The sequence below is a fragment of the Trichechus manatus genome, unplaced genomic scaffold (assembly GCF_000243295.1).
Source record: "Trichechus manatus latirostris isolate Lorelei unplaced genomic scaffold, TriManLat1.0 scaffold00044, whole genome shotgun sequence".
NCBI lineage: Eukaryota > Metazoa > Chordata > Mammalia > Sirenia > Trichechidae > Trichechus > Trichechus manatus.
In genome coordinates, this window is record NW_004443980.1 from 7,835,573 (window position 1) to 7,853,081 (window position 17,509).

Sequence of the window (17,509 nt, forward strand, 5' to 3'; positions counted from 1 at the left end):
ACTTTCTGTTTGTTTGCTTTTGTTTTTTTGGAGGAGGGGGGTTGGGCACAGAAAAAGGAAGTATCTTCCATGAAGAAGATGGAAAAAGAAGATTCAGAGAGCTAAAAGTAGAACCAGGAGAGTTTCCAAAAGCAAGTGTTCAAGCATCTCATATGCTACAGGAAGGTCTGAACGGACAAGACTGAAAAGATGCTACTGGACCTGGCAATTGGGATAGAACCCATGACTTTATTAAGAGTATTTTCAATGGATAGAAGCAGAACTGAATGGAAAGTGGAGGCATTCACTCAGATATTTATCAAGCATCTACTATGTGTCAGGCACTGTTCTAGGCAATGAGGGTACAGCAGTAACAAAACAAAGACACCAAGACTCATGGAATTCACATTCTAGCATTGTTTATTGAATAATGTTTAAAGAATTTTGGCTAAGGAGGGAAGACAAGAGACCAGACACTATTTTGAAGAGAAAGGTGCAGTCAAGGAAGTGTTTCTTATAGGCTGATAAAGTCTGAGCTTGCTTGTGGCTGACTAGAGGCCAAGAGGAGAGGCTGGAGGGAAACGGGTGAAGGGAGGAAAGAAGGTAGAGGAAGAGGCAGAGAGAGAGAAATAGAAGTGGAGAGAGAGCAAGAACATAAAATCCCACAAGCCTGTGGAGTAAGCTGTTTAACCTCAGAAGGGAAAAAAGGACATCTATTCCTCCAAGACAAGAAGTAATTTGATTGTTCACACCTGATGGTCTCCATTTTCTCTGAAAATTAAGAGATAAACTGAGAGCGAGTTGAAGATAATTTAAGGCAACAATCTGGAAAACTGAAGCAGGAGATAGGAAAAGAAGCCAAATGGCATAAAGTAAACATTACTTTCCAAGTAGAGTGTGTCCAGGTAAGCAATAAAATCATGTGACAGAGACCACTTAGTTTACCACCCACACATTCGTCCCTACCAGAAGATGTATGTAGTCTCTCTAAGGCAACAGCCTTCTGTAGTGGGTTGAATTTCGTCCCTCAGAAAGGTATGTTGGAGTCCTAACCCTAGTAACTTTGAATGTGACCTTATTTGGAAATAAAGTCTTTGCAGCCAAGGTTTAAAACAAGGCGATAGGGGATTAAGGTGGGCCCTAATCCAATGAGTGGTGTCTTTATAAGGAGAGGGAGAGTTGGAGACAAACAGACACATGCATAGGGAACAAGGCCATGTGAAGACAGAGGCAGAGACTGAAGTGATGCTGCCACAAGCCAAGGAATGCATGCAGCCACCAGAAGCTGGAAGAGGCAAGGATGTCCCCTCAAGCCTCTGGAGGGCCCATGGCCCTACCTTGCTCTGATTTCAGGCTTCTGGCCTCCAGAGCTGTCAGAGAGTAGGTTGTTTGAAGTCAGCATGTTTGTGGTAATTTGGTATGGCAGCCACAGGAAACTGATACAGTACCTTTTCTCCTCTGCTCTCCCCACCACCCTAGCTTTTGTGGCAGAGCAGGTATTTAGGTGGGGACCAAATTCAAGAGATCAAATACTCTCCTGAGTTTTATTTCTCAAGGGAAAGCAATAGTTGTTAGGGAGAGTTTATTGGCCAATTACCAAATTTTATTGACTTTGGCATTTCTTGTCACAGTGGAAGGCAGGTGCCTAACTGCCTGGCCCTCCCCATGCCCATCTGTATCACTCAAAAATACCAGCGAGTCTGCCCAGCTGCCCTCAAGAGGTCCTCAGCAGAGTTTTTTTCCATGAAGCCAACACTTCCAAGTCCAGTATTCAAAAAGCACAGAGAATGGTCAGATGGGTTTTCTGCAGTTAACTGTCTCCCATTGCTTTGGTCTCAACTCTTGCCCCATGTTAGCAAGGCCTCTCTATCTTCTTATCGAGAACATATTTCCTGCATTCTCAATGAGGTCGTGTTTAATAGAACAACCCTCAGCTCCAGACATGCCTGACAGGACAGCGTTCTCAGGCCATAAACATGCGCATTTCTTAACAGGAGGATCTTTTGGTTGATTGGATGCAGCTGTCTTAGCCCTATGTTTCCACTGATGTAGATTTCCAATACTCATGGTTATATATTCGGATGGTTATATGTTCTGCTTATATGTTCGGATAGACTTCCTCAAGTGCCCCTACCAAGGAGAGTGCTCGTCTGTAAGAGGGTAGAGCAGAGGGAAGGAGGCTTGGGCTCCTGGTGACTAGGGGCCCCTAATGACTGGGATCCCTGACAACTGGAGAATCCATCCCAGCTTGGGCAACCCGCCTCTGGATTTGGACGTCCTTTACGTGTAAGAAAAACAAACGTCTATCTTGTTTGAACCAGTTGCCTTTGAATGGACTCCGACTCATGGCAATCCCAATTCCACATGTGCCAGAGTAGAACTGTGCTCCACCGGATTTCAGTAGCTAATGTTTCAGAAGTAGATTGCCAGGCCTTTCTTTTGAGGTGCCTCTGGGTGGACTTGAACTGCTACCTTTATGGTCAGCAGCTGAGTGCATTAACTGTACCACCAAGGACTCTACTATCTTGTTTAGGACACTGTTATTTGACTTTTTCAGTTATTTGTAGCCAAACCTTATCCTGTCTGACTGATCATTTTTGCCTAACATTAATATAGCTATATCAGTTTTCTTTTGATTTCTGTTTGCCCGGCTTCACTTTCATTTACTTTCAACCTTCCTATGTCCTTATGTTTAATAAGAGTTCCAGGGTGGTGTAAATGGTTATGTGTTTGACCGCTAGCTGAAAGGTTGGTGGTTCATACCCACCCAGAGGCACCTAGGAAGAAAGTCTTGGTGATTTACTTCTGAAAGACCAGCCACTGAAAACCCTGTGGAGCACAGTTCATTTGCCAGCGTCTGAGTCGACTCGACAGCAACTAATAGCAAAAACTAGCATTCTATAGTTGAATTTTTAAAAAGTCCAATCTGCCTTTTAATCATCTAGTCCATTCATATTTATTGTGATTACTGCTATATTTAGATTACTTTTACCCTCTTACTTGGGGCCTTCCCTCTACTCTGCTCCTTCTGCTGCTGCTTCCCTATCCACTTCCTTCCTGTCCACCTTTGGAAAGGATTTTTAATTCCTTGATTTGAAAGCAATAGGCTCTCTTTCTTTTCTTTCCATTAAACTGTTAACGCGTTTTTAACACAGTTGGGAGTAAAGCAGTGTCTCTACCCTCCTCCAAAACAGTACAAGGAACTAGACGGTGTGTTCTCATCATACGTGTAAGCACTGTCCAGAACTTTCTCTCCACTTCATTTTAGCAGCGCCTCCCCAATGATAGTAATTAGATTAATATCATTGTCATATACCCAACGTTTGTTTGGAGACACCCACACGGTCATGTATTTATTTGTTCACTGTTCCTTTTTGGATTTTGGATCTTCCTTCTCCCTGAAGAACATTGTTCAAAGGAGGGGTGCTGATGGTAAATTCAGTTTTTGTTTGTCCAAAATATTAACAGTTATTTTCTCTCTACCATTGCCCCTTCTGTGGAGCCTCTCCTTACGGTCCGCACAGAGATGAAGGGACTTCTCCCTCTGTGAACATTCCAGCACTTTCTATGTCTCGGGGCACATATCACACGCTGCTTTATATCACAGCCATTTGTGTTCCTGTCACGGCCCAATCAGGCTGCAAGCTCCTGAAGTCGGGGATGCTGCTTTGCCCCTCTGTATATCCATTGCGGGGCCCCAGAGGTGCAGTGGTAGACAGCCTGGCTGCTATCCAAATGTCAGCAGTTCAAATTCACCAGCCGCTCCTTGGAAACCCTACAGGGCCGTTCTTCTCTGTCGTATAGGGTCACTATGAGTCAAAATTGACTTGATGGCAATGGGTTATATCCATAGCTGCATGAACGGGGTGGACAAATACAAATTCCCTGGTGGTGCAGTGGTTAAAGTGCTTGGCTGCTAACCGAAAACTTGGCAGTTCGAACCCACCAGCCCCTCCTCAGGAGAAAGATGTGGCAGTCTGCTTCCGTAAAGATTGGAAACCCTACGGGGCAATTCTACTCTGTCCTACAGGGTCGCAATGAATCGGAATCAACTCAGTGGCAGTGGTTTCGGTTTTTGGTTTCATTTCACATAAGCCCCCTTGCTCCACTGCTATGCCCGGGTAATTCCACAGCAAACTGACCCCGCCCTCCCCGTTCTCAGTTCACCGCAGCGACTTGCAGAGGAAACAACACAGAATGAGCCCAAGAATGAGCCTGCTTGAAGGTAACTCCCAGAGGGAGGAGCACTCTTGTCTGAAGGGGGCAGAATCTTAGATGAAAGTGTGGTACTTGGAAACTACTCAGTAAACTCAGTCTAGGCTCTGAGCCTCGTTAGAACTCAGGCCGAGTCAGAGACTTTCGCCAAACTGCTTTCATAGTTTGCTGCAAAAGTGCCCAGGTCTTTGAAAGCTTCAGCCCAAGCTCTGTGGAGCAAACACTGGTAGCACTTCACCCACATCCCCTTGTATCCTGCTTTTCAGGAAACATCAGTCTGGCTCTCAACACCCAGTGGCTTCATCTTTGTTGGAGGGCTGACTTCCAGCATCCAGAACCCACTTGTCCAAGTAGAACTGCCTGGGAAAACAATGTCCCCTTCCCCCTGAACCAATGGCTCACAGATGTGGGGGTATAAATGCCTCAGCTCCCTCACCCCTTGGCTGGGATGATTCTGAGGCGTGAGACATTGTATACCACTTCTCAGAGCTTCCTCCAGGATTGAGCTTTAGTCACCACTGTGGAGCAGGTTTAAGGACACACCCCGTATTGGCCGCCTTCCCTTCCCTATGGTGCTGTTGTTCCTCTACTGGTTCCCTGCACCCACCAAAAATCCTTATCTCAGGGTCTGTCTGCTGCCAGAGGGAGCGCCTGAAATATCCTGTTAATGTCTGCCCCGTGAACCCACTTGTAGTTACAGCAAATAATACTATCCTGGTGAAATTGCATATAATCTAACATTAACAAGGGGTAAAAAAAGCCAGTATGTAAAGTTGTACTATGCAAAAAAAGAAAAAGCTTAGGAATATCTCAAAGAATATTTAAAAATTTTAACCATCCCCTATGAGGTGGGATTATGGGTGATTGTCTTAGTTTCTTAGTGCTGCTATAACAGAAATACCACAAATGGGTGGCTTTAACGAACAGAAATTTATTTTCTCACATTTTAGAAAGCTGAAAGTCTGAATTCAGGTTGCCAACTCCGGGGGAAGGCTCTCTCTGTCCACTCTGGGGGAAGATCCTTATCTCTTTTGGTTCCTTGGTGATCTCCACATGGCATCAATCTTTCTCCATTTGTGCTTCCTTGCTTCTATGTCTAATCTGCCCTTATATGTCTCAAGAGTGATTGGTTTAAGACATACCCTACACTGATATGGCCTCATTAACATAACAAAAAAAAACCCTATTCCCAAATGGGATTACATCCATAGATATAGGGGTTAGGATTTACAACACAAATTTTGGGGGAACATAATTCAATCTATAACAGTGGTTGTTCCCAACTTCTTTATACTCTCCAAAGTTTCTGTGATGAACCTGTGCCACTTTGATAAACAAAGAGAAAAAATCCAAAATATAAAAAAACCATAGTGTTATGGATTGAATTGTCACCAAAAAATATGTACTTGTAAATGTGACCCCGTGTGGAAATAAGGGGTCTTTTTTTATTATGTTAATGAGGTCATACTTAAGTAGTGTGGGTCCTAAACCTAATCACTTCTGAGTTATAGAAAGGGCAGAATTGACAGAGACACATGCACAGGGGGAAGACACCAGATGAAGACAGACACACACAGGACAGACGCACAGGGCAGATGCATCTACAAGCCCAGGAATGCCAAGGATTGCTGGCTAATAGAAGCTGAAACAGACAAAGAAGAACCTCCCCTAGAGCCATATCCTGCATTTGAACTTCTAGCCTCCTGAACTTTGATAAAATAAACTTCTGTTCTTTCAGGCCACCCACTTGTGGTATTTCTGTTATAGCAGGACTAGGTAACTAAGATAGACAGTAATATTATTATTAAGTTGGGAAAGAGAAATGGCAAGGAAACTGGAGGCTTCTTCTTAGGCCTCGTGTAAAAGTGAAGATCACTTCCTTTCCACTGTGCCTGTTTTACTAATCCCTTTTTTTCCTGCTTTTTTTGCTCTGGCCTTGGTCTGTCTTAGCCAGAGTTCAAAGCAGCCTAGATGGGCTCAGCTTATCAGGTGTTATCACTTGAACGTGCTTTGTTCTGTATCTTCAAACATCCTTGTGATTGTCCAGGACCTTTTTTTAACTCTAGAAACTTCAGTTGGGTCAGTCCTGCTGGGCGGTCCTGGTGATAGTGAAAAGGGCAAGGCTTGCTGTACTTGAGCTTGAATCCCGACTTCCTCTCTTATCTGCTGTGACCTTGTAGCAGTTACTTGAACACTCTCAGCCTTAGCTTCTCCATCTCAATCTGTCTGCACTCTTAGTGACAGAAGCCCAACTCAGACTGAGTTGATGCAGAAAGCCATTGTTGTTAGCTGCACTGAGTCAGCCCCTGACTCATGGTGATTCTATGCACAACAGAATGGAAAGCTGCACCATCCCCATGGTCGGGTGCAGATCAGACCATTGTGATCCATAGAGTTTTCACTGGCTGATTTTTGGAAGTAGATTGCCAGGCCCCTTTCTTCCTAGTCCATCTTAGTCTGGAAGCTCCCACTGAAGCCTCTTCAGCATTGTAGCAACACACAAGCCTCCAATGACAGATGGGTGGTGGCTGCGTATGAGGTGCATCGCCGGGAATCAAACCTGGTCTCCTGCACGGAAGGAGAGAATTCTACTGCTGAACCACCACTCCTTTGCAAAGAGCCAGAGCCTCACAAAACTCCGCAAACTTCAGGAGTAAAGGTTGCCGTTACGTACTGGACCCAGGAGTGCAAACATGGTCAGGACTCTCTGCATGTCAGGTTTATCCTCCAGTTTTTTTCTAGGTTTTATGGCTTATGTCTTCGGTCATGAGGAAAAGAATAAAAATCCTGGGGGATGAGAATTATTGGTCCATTTTGAGTGAGGCAGCTGCACCTAAACCAACAATTGCTAGGTAGGCAGCATCGTGGAAAAGCCACGAAGACCTCATAGTATATGAGGCAGAGTAGCTTCCAGAAGCATGTGGTAATAGGTGAGCAACCCCGTAGGTGTCCACTACAAATCCCTTCTGTATAGGGCTGTGGTAGGATTTTCTGAGATAGGTATGTAAACTTCCGTTAATTCCTTTAACTAACATCTCTTTAGCATTTACTACATGACAAGCACTGTTTTAGGCACTGGAGAATCAGCAGAGAACAAACCAGACAAGCAGCCTTGTTCTAATGGAGTTTGTGGTTCAGATATAATACCTGACCTACACTAGCCGCTCACCAAATACTGGCAATGAAGGTGGCTCTAGTGGTTAATGTTATGTGTCAACTTGGCTAGACTGTGGTTCCCAGTGGTTTGGTGCAACACTAGTCCAGTTGCTGTCATGGAGTAGTTGTTACATGTGATCAAATCAGTCGGCCTTGGGTAGAACAGATTGCCTTCCATAATGCAATGCAATGTAATGAACTCACATTTAATGTAATGTTATGTAATCACCTTCCATAGTGCAATCTAATGTAATCAATCAGTTGAAGTCATACCAGTGTAGGGTGGATTCTATAAGTTGTAAGAAGACCAGAATAGACACAGAGACACACCCACAGGGGAAGACAGACAACATGTGAGGCTCATCTACAAGCAACAGGACACCAAGAATTGCCAGCAGACATCAGAACTAGGAGAGAGCTCACAGAAGGAACCTACAAGGCCAAGACCCTGATTTGGCCTTTAGGCTCCAGAACTGTGTAAATTTCTGTTCTGCAAAGCTACCTACTTGTGGTATTCCTGTTCCAGCAGCACTAGGAAACTAAGACAGTGGCCCATTAGCGGGTGAGTGTGGAGAATAAAGAGTGGTGCAGAGTGAAACCTTGCTTTCCCAACACCCTTTGTGTAACATGCCCCCACACTGAAGGAGTGCCTAGATAACTCCCTGAGTTTGTATCATCCCGACTCATCTGAAAGTGATCCCTGCTAGCTGACCTCCTGTGGGAGCTGGAAGATTAGACAACAATCTCCCCTGGGGCCCGTTCTGTCCAGATCTTTCAAACCCACCCAGAAAGAACTGGAAAGTTCCCAGGTGCAGCTGTTTGCCAGCACTTGGTATCTGGGTTGGTCCCCAGCTGTGGCCAATGCCATATGGTTGCTTGGATGACCCCTAACTCAAGGATCTCCACAGTGCTCCTGGCCCTGCTTCCATCCCTCCCCTTGCCCATTATACGCTCCCCAGTTGCTCCAGCCAACTTAAAATGGAAAATGTCCGTAAATGTTGGATGATTTTTTGGAGGTGGATCACCAGGTCTTTCTTTTGAGGCACTTCTGGATGGACTGGAACCTCCAACCTTTCTGTTAGCAGCAGAATGCTTAACTGTTTGCACCAACGGACACACGCATATACGTATACATATGTATTATATATAGAATTAATATACATGCGTCTATGTATAGTATATTAGGAGAGTCCCTGGGTGGGGCAAACAGCTAAGTGCTCGACCGCTAACTACAAGGTTGGTGGTTCAAACTCACCCACAGGTGCCTCAGAGGACAGGCCTTTCATCTGCTTCTGAAAGGGCACAGCCTTGAAAACCTTATGGAGCAGTTCTACTCTGCACACATTGGGTCACCATGAGTCAGAAGTGACTCAATGGAAACCAGAAACTAACAGCAAAAACACAGTATAAAAAAAAAAAACAACTCATTGCTGTCCACTGAATTCCAACTCATAGCTACCCTGTAGGATACAGCAGAACTGCCCCATACGGTTTCCAAGGTTGTAAATCTTTAACGAAGGAGACTGCCACATCTTTCTTCTGTGGAACGGCTGGTGGGTTGGAACCACCAACTTTTCAGTTAGCAGCTGAGTGCTTTAACCACTGCACCACCAGGGCTCCTCATATATAGATTATATATATATATAGAGAGAGAGTATATGAGTATATATATCTCACTCTCCTGATATATCTATATATTTGTATAGATATATATGTATGTCTATATCTATAATCACATCAGATGATTGCTATAATATTTTTCAGCAGTGACAATTTTTTTTGTACCACCAGAGTCAACCTTTGCATCAGATGGATAAGTCAGTCAAAACACGGTTTGTACAAATTCAAAGTTTTAATGGCTGTTAAATAATAAAAGGAAGGATATTTGCACTATATACATTCTGTTCACTTATGGTACTGGTCATGCACATTTATTGCACATATAAACAGTGTACAAGGATGAAGACATCTTAGCCATACAAGGACTGCATTTAAAAGAAAAGCTGCATTACAAAATACTGAAGCGATTTGTATTATACAGCCAACTTCAAGAAAATTCTGAAAATTAATATCAAAAGAAATATTTTAAATTTGAAAAAAGAATCTCTAAACAATGATTACAGAGCTTCATGTTGCCATATATACAGTGTAAAAAAATATTTCTAGACCCTGCATTCTGAATGCCCGTCAAGCTGCAGCAATCTAAATTCCTATTTATATAACCAACCTTTGAATGTTGCTTAAATTGTATATGCTCTTTGTTCAAAATCTTCCTTCTTTACATCATTATGCTATTTGACAAGTCTTTGTGCAGTACAGAAAAATACTAAAATATACTTTATGTTAGGTTAAAGTGCACAGTACTTTTGAGAGGACATAATTGCTAGCTGCCAATCCAAATGACTATTTTCAGTAAGCCCTCCTTTCCCCGGAAGGGAGGCAGGCCTTTGCATCGGCTGATGTTAGCCTGGGTTCTCTGCAGGCTGTCCCCTGCTGCTCGTGTCTTTTGTGTTCTCCGTTACATTTGTCTGAGAAATTGCAGCTGCTGCTCCTGCTGAAAAACTTGTTACGGCTTTTCACAAAGGAGAAAATGCAGTGAGCATTCACAAGACTTTTAAAGACTAATTACTGGAGTTCTGTAACTGCAGCGTGAGTATACTTGCCTAAAATAGGCTACCATGTTAGGTGAAGCCTATGTGAATCTCTCCGACCGAGTTTCCACTGCTGGTTCTTCTCTGGTCGTGTTCTGCTTTAACTCGCTCCCACCTTCGCCACTCTGCCTCACAAACGCCACTTACTTCACCTTCTCAGCCCCGCTTTGTGGTGCAGGTAGCCGCCCCACCAGGCTCTCTAATGACGCGCTTCCGGATTCACACCGGAGACCATGAATCTTGCGGTATTTTACAGACTACTTTGAAAACCAACTGAACTACAGAATAATATGAGTACTTCTACCTCTCAGAATTGTTTCTTCTTTTAAAACTGGCGGTTGTAAGAAGAGCTGGTTTCCTGACCCAGGTCCTCTGTGCTTATTTAGTCAAAGCTTCCCTTAAAAAACTTTTTGGTGAAACGATAAACTTTTTCTCATCTCCACTTTCCTATCCCAATCTACCTTTGGTGCTAGACTTCCTTTAATTACCCAAGTTACAGTGCAAAATTATACTTCAAGACACACGATGCTAACACTTCTTGTGTTAAAACGTGAATGTTTTGTGCATAGCAAAATAAGTATGAATCCAGAAAAATAATTGTTCATATTTTATCTTCAAGTTTAATATGTCTTTTTTTTTTTATCACAGCTATTTACAAATAACTCTGGGGTGCTCTCTCGATTTCAGTCAGTTCATTATTTTGGGGGACAACAGGGCTGCTGGAATGTAGGAAACTGGATGGAATGCAGAAATATAAATAAGACCAATTGTTCCTCAAACCAAAGAGTAAATAATGCCTCCCCAGGAAACAGAAGCACCATTTTTTTGTTTTTGCTTAAAATGTTTTTGTGAGTCATATACACCAGAAAACATGATTACTGAGACCTACGAGGAATAGAAAATAACTCAATATTTATATTAAAATAAAGTGTTTAACCACAAAAAAGCAGTAATAAAATAGTTTTCCTAATTTACAATTTACATCCAACGGATGAATAACAACTCACTAATAAATAATATTTATATAAATATTTTGCATGTCAAAAGTAGTTTTTTAAAAGGCAATGGTCTCAACAACAAACAATCCTGAAAAATTTGGCGGTGAAAAACCTGATGGTGTCCCCTCCCCCCACTATCTATCTATATAACGAGTTTGGTTTTCGTGAAATGTGTGCATCTTGCTGCAAAACAGTTGTGCTTGGTGCTTTGGTAATGGCAGTTGGTGAATGTGGAAGGGATGATGACAGTTGAAAAAGGCATTGATATGCTCAGTTCTTCTTGACCAGCTACCTCGCTGGTTTCAAGATAAATACCTGTCAAGTCTTAACGTAGGAGGTCAGTCCTGAAAGGAACCAAGTACTCCCTTAGGTCCTCCCTTGGACAGAAAGCCTTTTCAATACAACTAGAGCTGGGGAACTAACAGGCAGTGAGCGGGAGGGTGGGTGGAACAGGTTCTGAGAGCAGAGTTCGTTATCTCCGATGGAAGAGGCAGCGTGGGCTTCAGGTGAATAGAGCGTTCTTTACGGTTACGTCTAGTAATGCTTGCACGGTAATACCCACTTTTACCAGGCCTTTCTCTTCAAGGATGTGATGGGGTAGACACAGTTTCTCCTAAAAGAAGGAAGAACAGAACATCAATTTTTGGATGATTGGATTCAAACCATAGTCTTGCTACGTAACTGATGGAAGGGAGTGAAGCTCAGCACTCTAACATGCCTGTTTTTTGGTCTTAGATGGAGCTCCTCTCCTTGCTTTCCTGCCTCTGCCCACAGCAAAGACCACTCCCATGTGTGCTGAGAAAGTAATGCCTTTTCACAAGTGAGGGTTGTTCTAGACAGGCTCCCCATCATCCTGAAATCTGCAATAGATCTACACAGTAAGGAAACCTTTACACTAAATAACTGAGCTACACAGTCAGTCAGAAACCACACAAGAATATATTAACTTATATTCTTATAAAGCAAAATTGCAAATAGCATGTCACCTATTTTAAAGTAATTCACATAATCATTTATACAGACCACACACAGTTATACTGACCATAAACCGCTATTTAATTCACTTCACTTCCAGTGACATCTGGAATAGAGGTGTGTGGGTAAACTGCCTTGTAAATTAAAGTAAAACTGAACTACAGCCTTCAATACTCTCTCTTTTATGACTCCTTCACAAAACTGTCACAGACACAAATGTCCCGCTACTTTCTCACGTATTTGGGCTCTTTGGAAATGTCCAGCATGTACTCCTCAAGGAAAGTAATCAACATAACTTCTTGTTACAAAACCAAACAGCTTACAAAATAACATGACAAAATAATTTTACATCTTCATCATTTGGTGCTGGTCTGATAGGGCAGTCTCCTTCCAGAGTGTGTCTCCTTGGCTAGAAAATGCCTCCACAGCAAACACCCTGGCTTGTCCACCTGATGGTGCTGTGTTCTTACAGCTCAAAGACCACAGTTTTTAAGGAGCATTTAAATGGGATTCATATGAAGCCCCAGGGAGTGGAATCAGTGTTTAGCAGGAAGCCAAGCAGAGTGTATCCTACAGGATTGCTTCTTTTCATGCTACTCTTAGCTGAGAAACCAGATCTTGAGCCTCGATGCAGGACTCTCCATGAATTACCACAGATAAGGACTTTCTACTCTTAAGACCTTCAAAGGTCACCATGACATCTCCCATAACTCAGAATCTCACTGGGTCCTACACTCTCTCACCATCTTACTCCTCCCCACCTCCTCATCTAACTTGTGGTAAATCAGAGTATCTTTGACTCTGACTAAACAAACAAACAAAAAAACCCAAACAGTTGCCACTGAGTTGATTCTGACTCATAGTGACCATGGGACTGAGCAGAACTGCCCCATAGGCTTTCCAAGGCTGTAAATCTTTAAGGAACCCGACTGTCACATCTTTCTCCCACAGAACGGCTGATGGGTTCTAACTGCTGACCTTTTGGTTAGCAGCTGAGCAACTTAACCACTGCGCCACCAAGGCTCCTTCAACTCTGTCTACTAAACCCAAAAAAGCCCCAACCAGCTGCTGTGGAGTTGGTTCCGACTTATGGTGATCCCACAGACTGTCCCATCTGTGAATGGTGGCTCAGTGGCCTGGAGAGTTAAGGTTCCACGCTGGAGGTCATGGGAGGGAAGGGCTGGGGGCTCACAAGAGATGGGGGTGGGGAGTTACTAAGGCCTCAGCCTCCTGCTAACATGCCACCGGGACACTGCACAGACTGAGTTCGCTTTACCATCACCCTCTTTCCTAGACCATGTTTTTTCCAACAAGCATTTCTGACCTTCCTGGTCTCCTCAGTGCTAAACTAGATGCAGAGTCCAAGGTTCTCTCTTCCACCTTCACAGCTGTCAATGAGGAGTGAACAGAAGGCATCCTTTCTGCCTTTCTCTTTTCATTCCGGCCTCCGGAAGAAGTCCAGAAGTGACCCGATGGATTTGGAGGTACCTAAATGGACTAGCGGAGGCAGAGGCGGTTCAGTGGTAGAATTCAATTCTTGCCTTCCATGCAGGAGACTCGGTTCCATTCCTGGCCAATGCACCTCATGTGTTGTCACTACCCCTCTGTCAGCGGAGGCTTGCATGTTGCTATGATGCTGAACAGGTTTCAGCGGAGCTCCCAGACTAAGATGGACTAGGAAGAAAGGCCTGATGATCTACTTCTGAAAATCAGCCAGTGAAAACCCTATGGATCACAAGGGTCTGATCCCCAGTCGATCATGGGGATGGTGCAGGACTAGGCAGCATTTTGCTCTGATGTGCATGGGGTCACCATAAGTTGGGAAGGGAAGGTGACTCAATGGCAGCTGACACCAACAAAAGGACCAGCATAAGACGATAAAAACCCAAACATGGTAGTTGCGGTTATTTACCACAGGACTGGGATAAAGATTCTGATGGGAATTATGACTTGAGAGGTGGTGGAAAGAATGAGCAAGGGGAGCCTGCCACAAACGGGGAGGGGTGGCGTCCTGCCATGCACATCCTACAGGGGAGGCAGTCCCTGAAGTAAGGGACCTAAGGAGCTTAGATGCAGGGATGAGGATGAAGTTGCTATAGGTTTATAGATGGAATGATAGCAAAGAAAAGGGCCTTCCAAGGACCAGCCAGGACATTTGGCCATTCCAGAAGGCCACTTTTACATAATGGACTTAGAGCTGAGATAAAAAACCATCAGTTTCAGTTGAGTCAGCTCCAACTGATGGCGACCCCTTGTGTGTCAGAGAAGAATTGTACTCCACAGAGTTTTCAATGGCTGATTTTTCAGTAGATCACCAGGTCTTTCTTCTGAGGCACCTCTGGGTAGACTCAAACCTACCACCTTTCAGTTAGCAGCTGAGTGTGTTAACTCTTTGCACCATGCAACTAAACTTGTTGCCGTTGAGTCGATCCCAACTCATATCAACCGTATAGGACAGAGTAGAACTGCCCCATAGGGTTTTCAAGGAGCACCTGGTGGATTCGAACCACCAACCTTTTGGTCAGCAGCCTGAGCTCTTAACCACAGGTACATTTATACTGACTTTAAATGAATTTAAATTGCTTTGTAATAGGATTCGAGTGGTTTTCATAGAGAATGTGACAGCAGACTGTTCTAGTATACCCATGAGCTTCTTTCTAAAGGTCAGAGCAGAGTTTGTTATCCTGAGGGAAAATAATGCTCTGACCCCCTCTGAGGAACTCGGCTTTGTGTTGCTTCTCCAATGGTGGAATCTATTAGGTTCGCTCACATCGACTCACCCACCCCTCTTCTTGCCACAGCAAACAGGGCTGGAAAAGACAGGCAGGCAATAAAGACCAAGTATTAACCTTGAAGGTTTACTGAGCACCTACTATTTGCCTGGCCCCAGTGCTAGGGGTCTGCATTATTTCCTCATGACAACCCTGCAAGGCGGATGTTAACATCTCCGTTTTATAGATGAGAAAACTGTAGTGTACAGAGTTTAACTGCTAAACTCACACAGCTGGTAAATAACGGAACCAGGATTTGAAACTGCTTCTGTCTCATCTTAGAGCCTAGGCTCTTTCCACGACATTGTACTGCCGCCCATAAATTCCTTAGTCAGTGATGGAGCCTGTGCTGCCCATAAATTCCTTAGTCAGTGATGGAGCCTGTGCAATCTGTGGCCACGTTTCAGGTAGAGGCTCGCTGGCCTCTGGAATGCCATCCAGGAAGTGCTGATCAATTTCACTATCAGGGGGGATCACAGACCACAGCCCTCAACTCAGTGAAAGGCGTTAGCTCTGCTACTCAGCTCGTTTGGCTTCTTTTTCATAGCAAGGGGCAGATGTGCTGTCCTGGCAGAAAAGACCTCATGGGGACAGGCTGCACTGCTGTCACTGTCTGGCTCTCTTTCTTCTAAAGCTTCTTATGCTCCCAAACAACCACACACCTACTTCTGGGGCAGCTAAAATAATAATAATGAAAGTTGCCATTGATTCCGAATCATGGCAACCCCATGTGTGTCAGAGTAGAACTGTGCTCTATATGGTTTTCAATGACTGATTTTTCTGAAGTAGATCACCAGGCTTTTCTTTCTAGGTCCCTTTGGGTGAATTTGAACCTCCAGCCTTTCGGTTAGCAGCCAAGTGCTTTACTGTTCATCACCTGGGGTCTCCTCCAGACCAGCTAGTAGGCTAGAATGAAGTCATTTAAATCAGCATATTTCATCTTGTTCAGCCTGTTTCTAGAATATAAAGTCTTGGCACTAAATTGAGCCTTGTAACAAAAATATCTGAGCATTATAAGAGAGCATCTAGGTCCAGCTCCATCACACGAGCGCTCTGAGGGTCAGTTTCTCCCAAAGTCAACTGGAGACACGTCGGCCACCTTACAGGATTATGGAGAGGATTTCTGGGCACTTCTCACTGATTCTCTATACACTAGCCATGCACTTTCATCTGCCACACCCCTACCCCCACTTGACTCATCCTCTCTACCAACGCCCCCTCACCTGGCTATTCCTACACATCCTTTAGGTCTCAGTGTAAACCTCTACTTTTCCAGGAAGCCTGCATGGACCTCCTTTCAATGTGTTTTACAAAATCCCATCCCTGACTCACCATAGGAATTCACACTGAATTCTTCTTTATTCTAAGGATCCACCACATATGGAGTCCCCAAACTACAGCCTGCTGGTCAATCCAGCCTACAGCCTGGTTTTTTTCTTTCTTTCTTTTTTTTTTTTTTTTAACCAGACTTGGAGAATATTTAATAAATTAAATGTTTTTACAAAAGCCAGGAAGAAGCTAATGTATCCCTTGTTAAATTGTTTATTATATCATTCTCTACCAATGTTTTCCAAACACGAGAGTTCTGCCACTCTTACAAACATATAGACCTTGTCATCATAATTTACAAAAGAAAATACAGATGGATATAAAATTTAAAATGTAATATATTTGTGGAACTATGTGGGATAGCAGGAGCTACAGCCTGTTTTTGTAATAAAGTTTTATTGGAACACAGCCACGCCGATTCATGTATGTATCGTCTATGGCTGCTTTCAAGCTACAGAGGCAGAGTTGACTAGTCACAACAGAGACTGAATGGTCCACAAAAGCCCAAAATAGTTACTGTCTGGCCCTCTACAGAAGAAACTTGCTGACCCTTGGCCAAGATTGTAAGCTTTCTGAGGATGGGGACACACGTCATGGTTACTGTTTTATCTCAGGGCCTATTAAATGGATAGGAACAAATGAATGAACAAAAACAAACCAAATCACATTGAAAAGCCTAGAAGTCCACACCCTGACAGTTTTAAGGAACAGAATAATGTACATTCTATACACATAATTTTTTATTAAGAGCTAATGTCAAAATCTGAGGCCTGGTTTAAAACCTAAATTTCCTGAAATAAAATCATACTGGAAGTTTTTTTCAGCTAAACCCAAACCACTTTCAGGCTCCTGGGATTCTAATCCACCTTCCAGTACTTCCATCCTTTGTCCTTATGACTCGTCCAGGGACTGACATGGATTTTAGAGACAACCCAAGCCACGATGAACTAAATGCAATTTCTAACTCACAAACAAATGGCATCAGTATATATGAAGTACCTTTATTTATCTACTTGCACTGCTGAAATTTCCTATGCAGTGATCTTACTTTTGGGTCCCCGGGCCCTTTTCCACCATCCCCCTTTCATAAGTGTCTAGTAGTTCACCCTCTCCACAAAGAAAGTGAATGCATGTGAACCACACATCCACAAATACAAGGGATGCATTAATTAGTTGGAGGTTCGAGTCTACCCAGAGGCACCTTGGAAGAAAGGCCTGGTGATCTACTTCTGAAACATCAGCCACTGAAAACTCTATGGAGCACACAGTTCTACTCTGACACACATGGAGTCACCATGAGCCAGAATGGACTCAATGGCAAAAGTTTAATAGTGAGATGGTGGTGCAGTGGTTAAGAGCTCAGCTGCTAACCAAAAGGTCAGCAGTTCGAATCCACCAGCTGCTCCTTGGAAACCCTATGGGGCAGTTCTACTCT

At 43.7% G+C, this 17,509-nt stretch overlaps 1 protein-coding gene across 5 annotated transcripts in view; it reads right to left on the reverse strand.

Moving 5' to 3' along the window:
- Positions 1 to 10,638: 10,638 nt before the first annotated feature.
- Positions 10,639 to 17,509, reverse strand: part of LRCH1 (leucine rich repeats and calponin homology domain containing 1) — a 267,358-nt gene continuing 260,487 nt past the window's right edge. For all 5 annotated transcript variants that reach the window (XM_023731582.1, XM_023731580.1, XM_023731581.1 and 2 more), the window contains one exon: positions 10,639 to 11,612. In XM_023731582.1, coding sequence (XP_023587350.1) covers positions 11,502 to 11,612 — 111 coding nt within the window. In that variant the 3' untranslated portion in view covers positions 10,639 to 11,501. The remainder of the gene's footprint in view (positions 11,613 to 17,509) is intronic.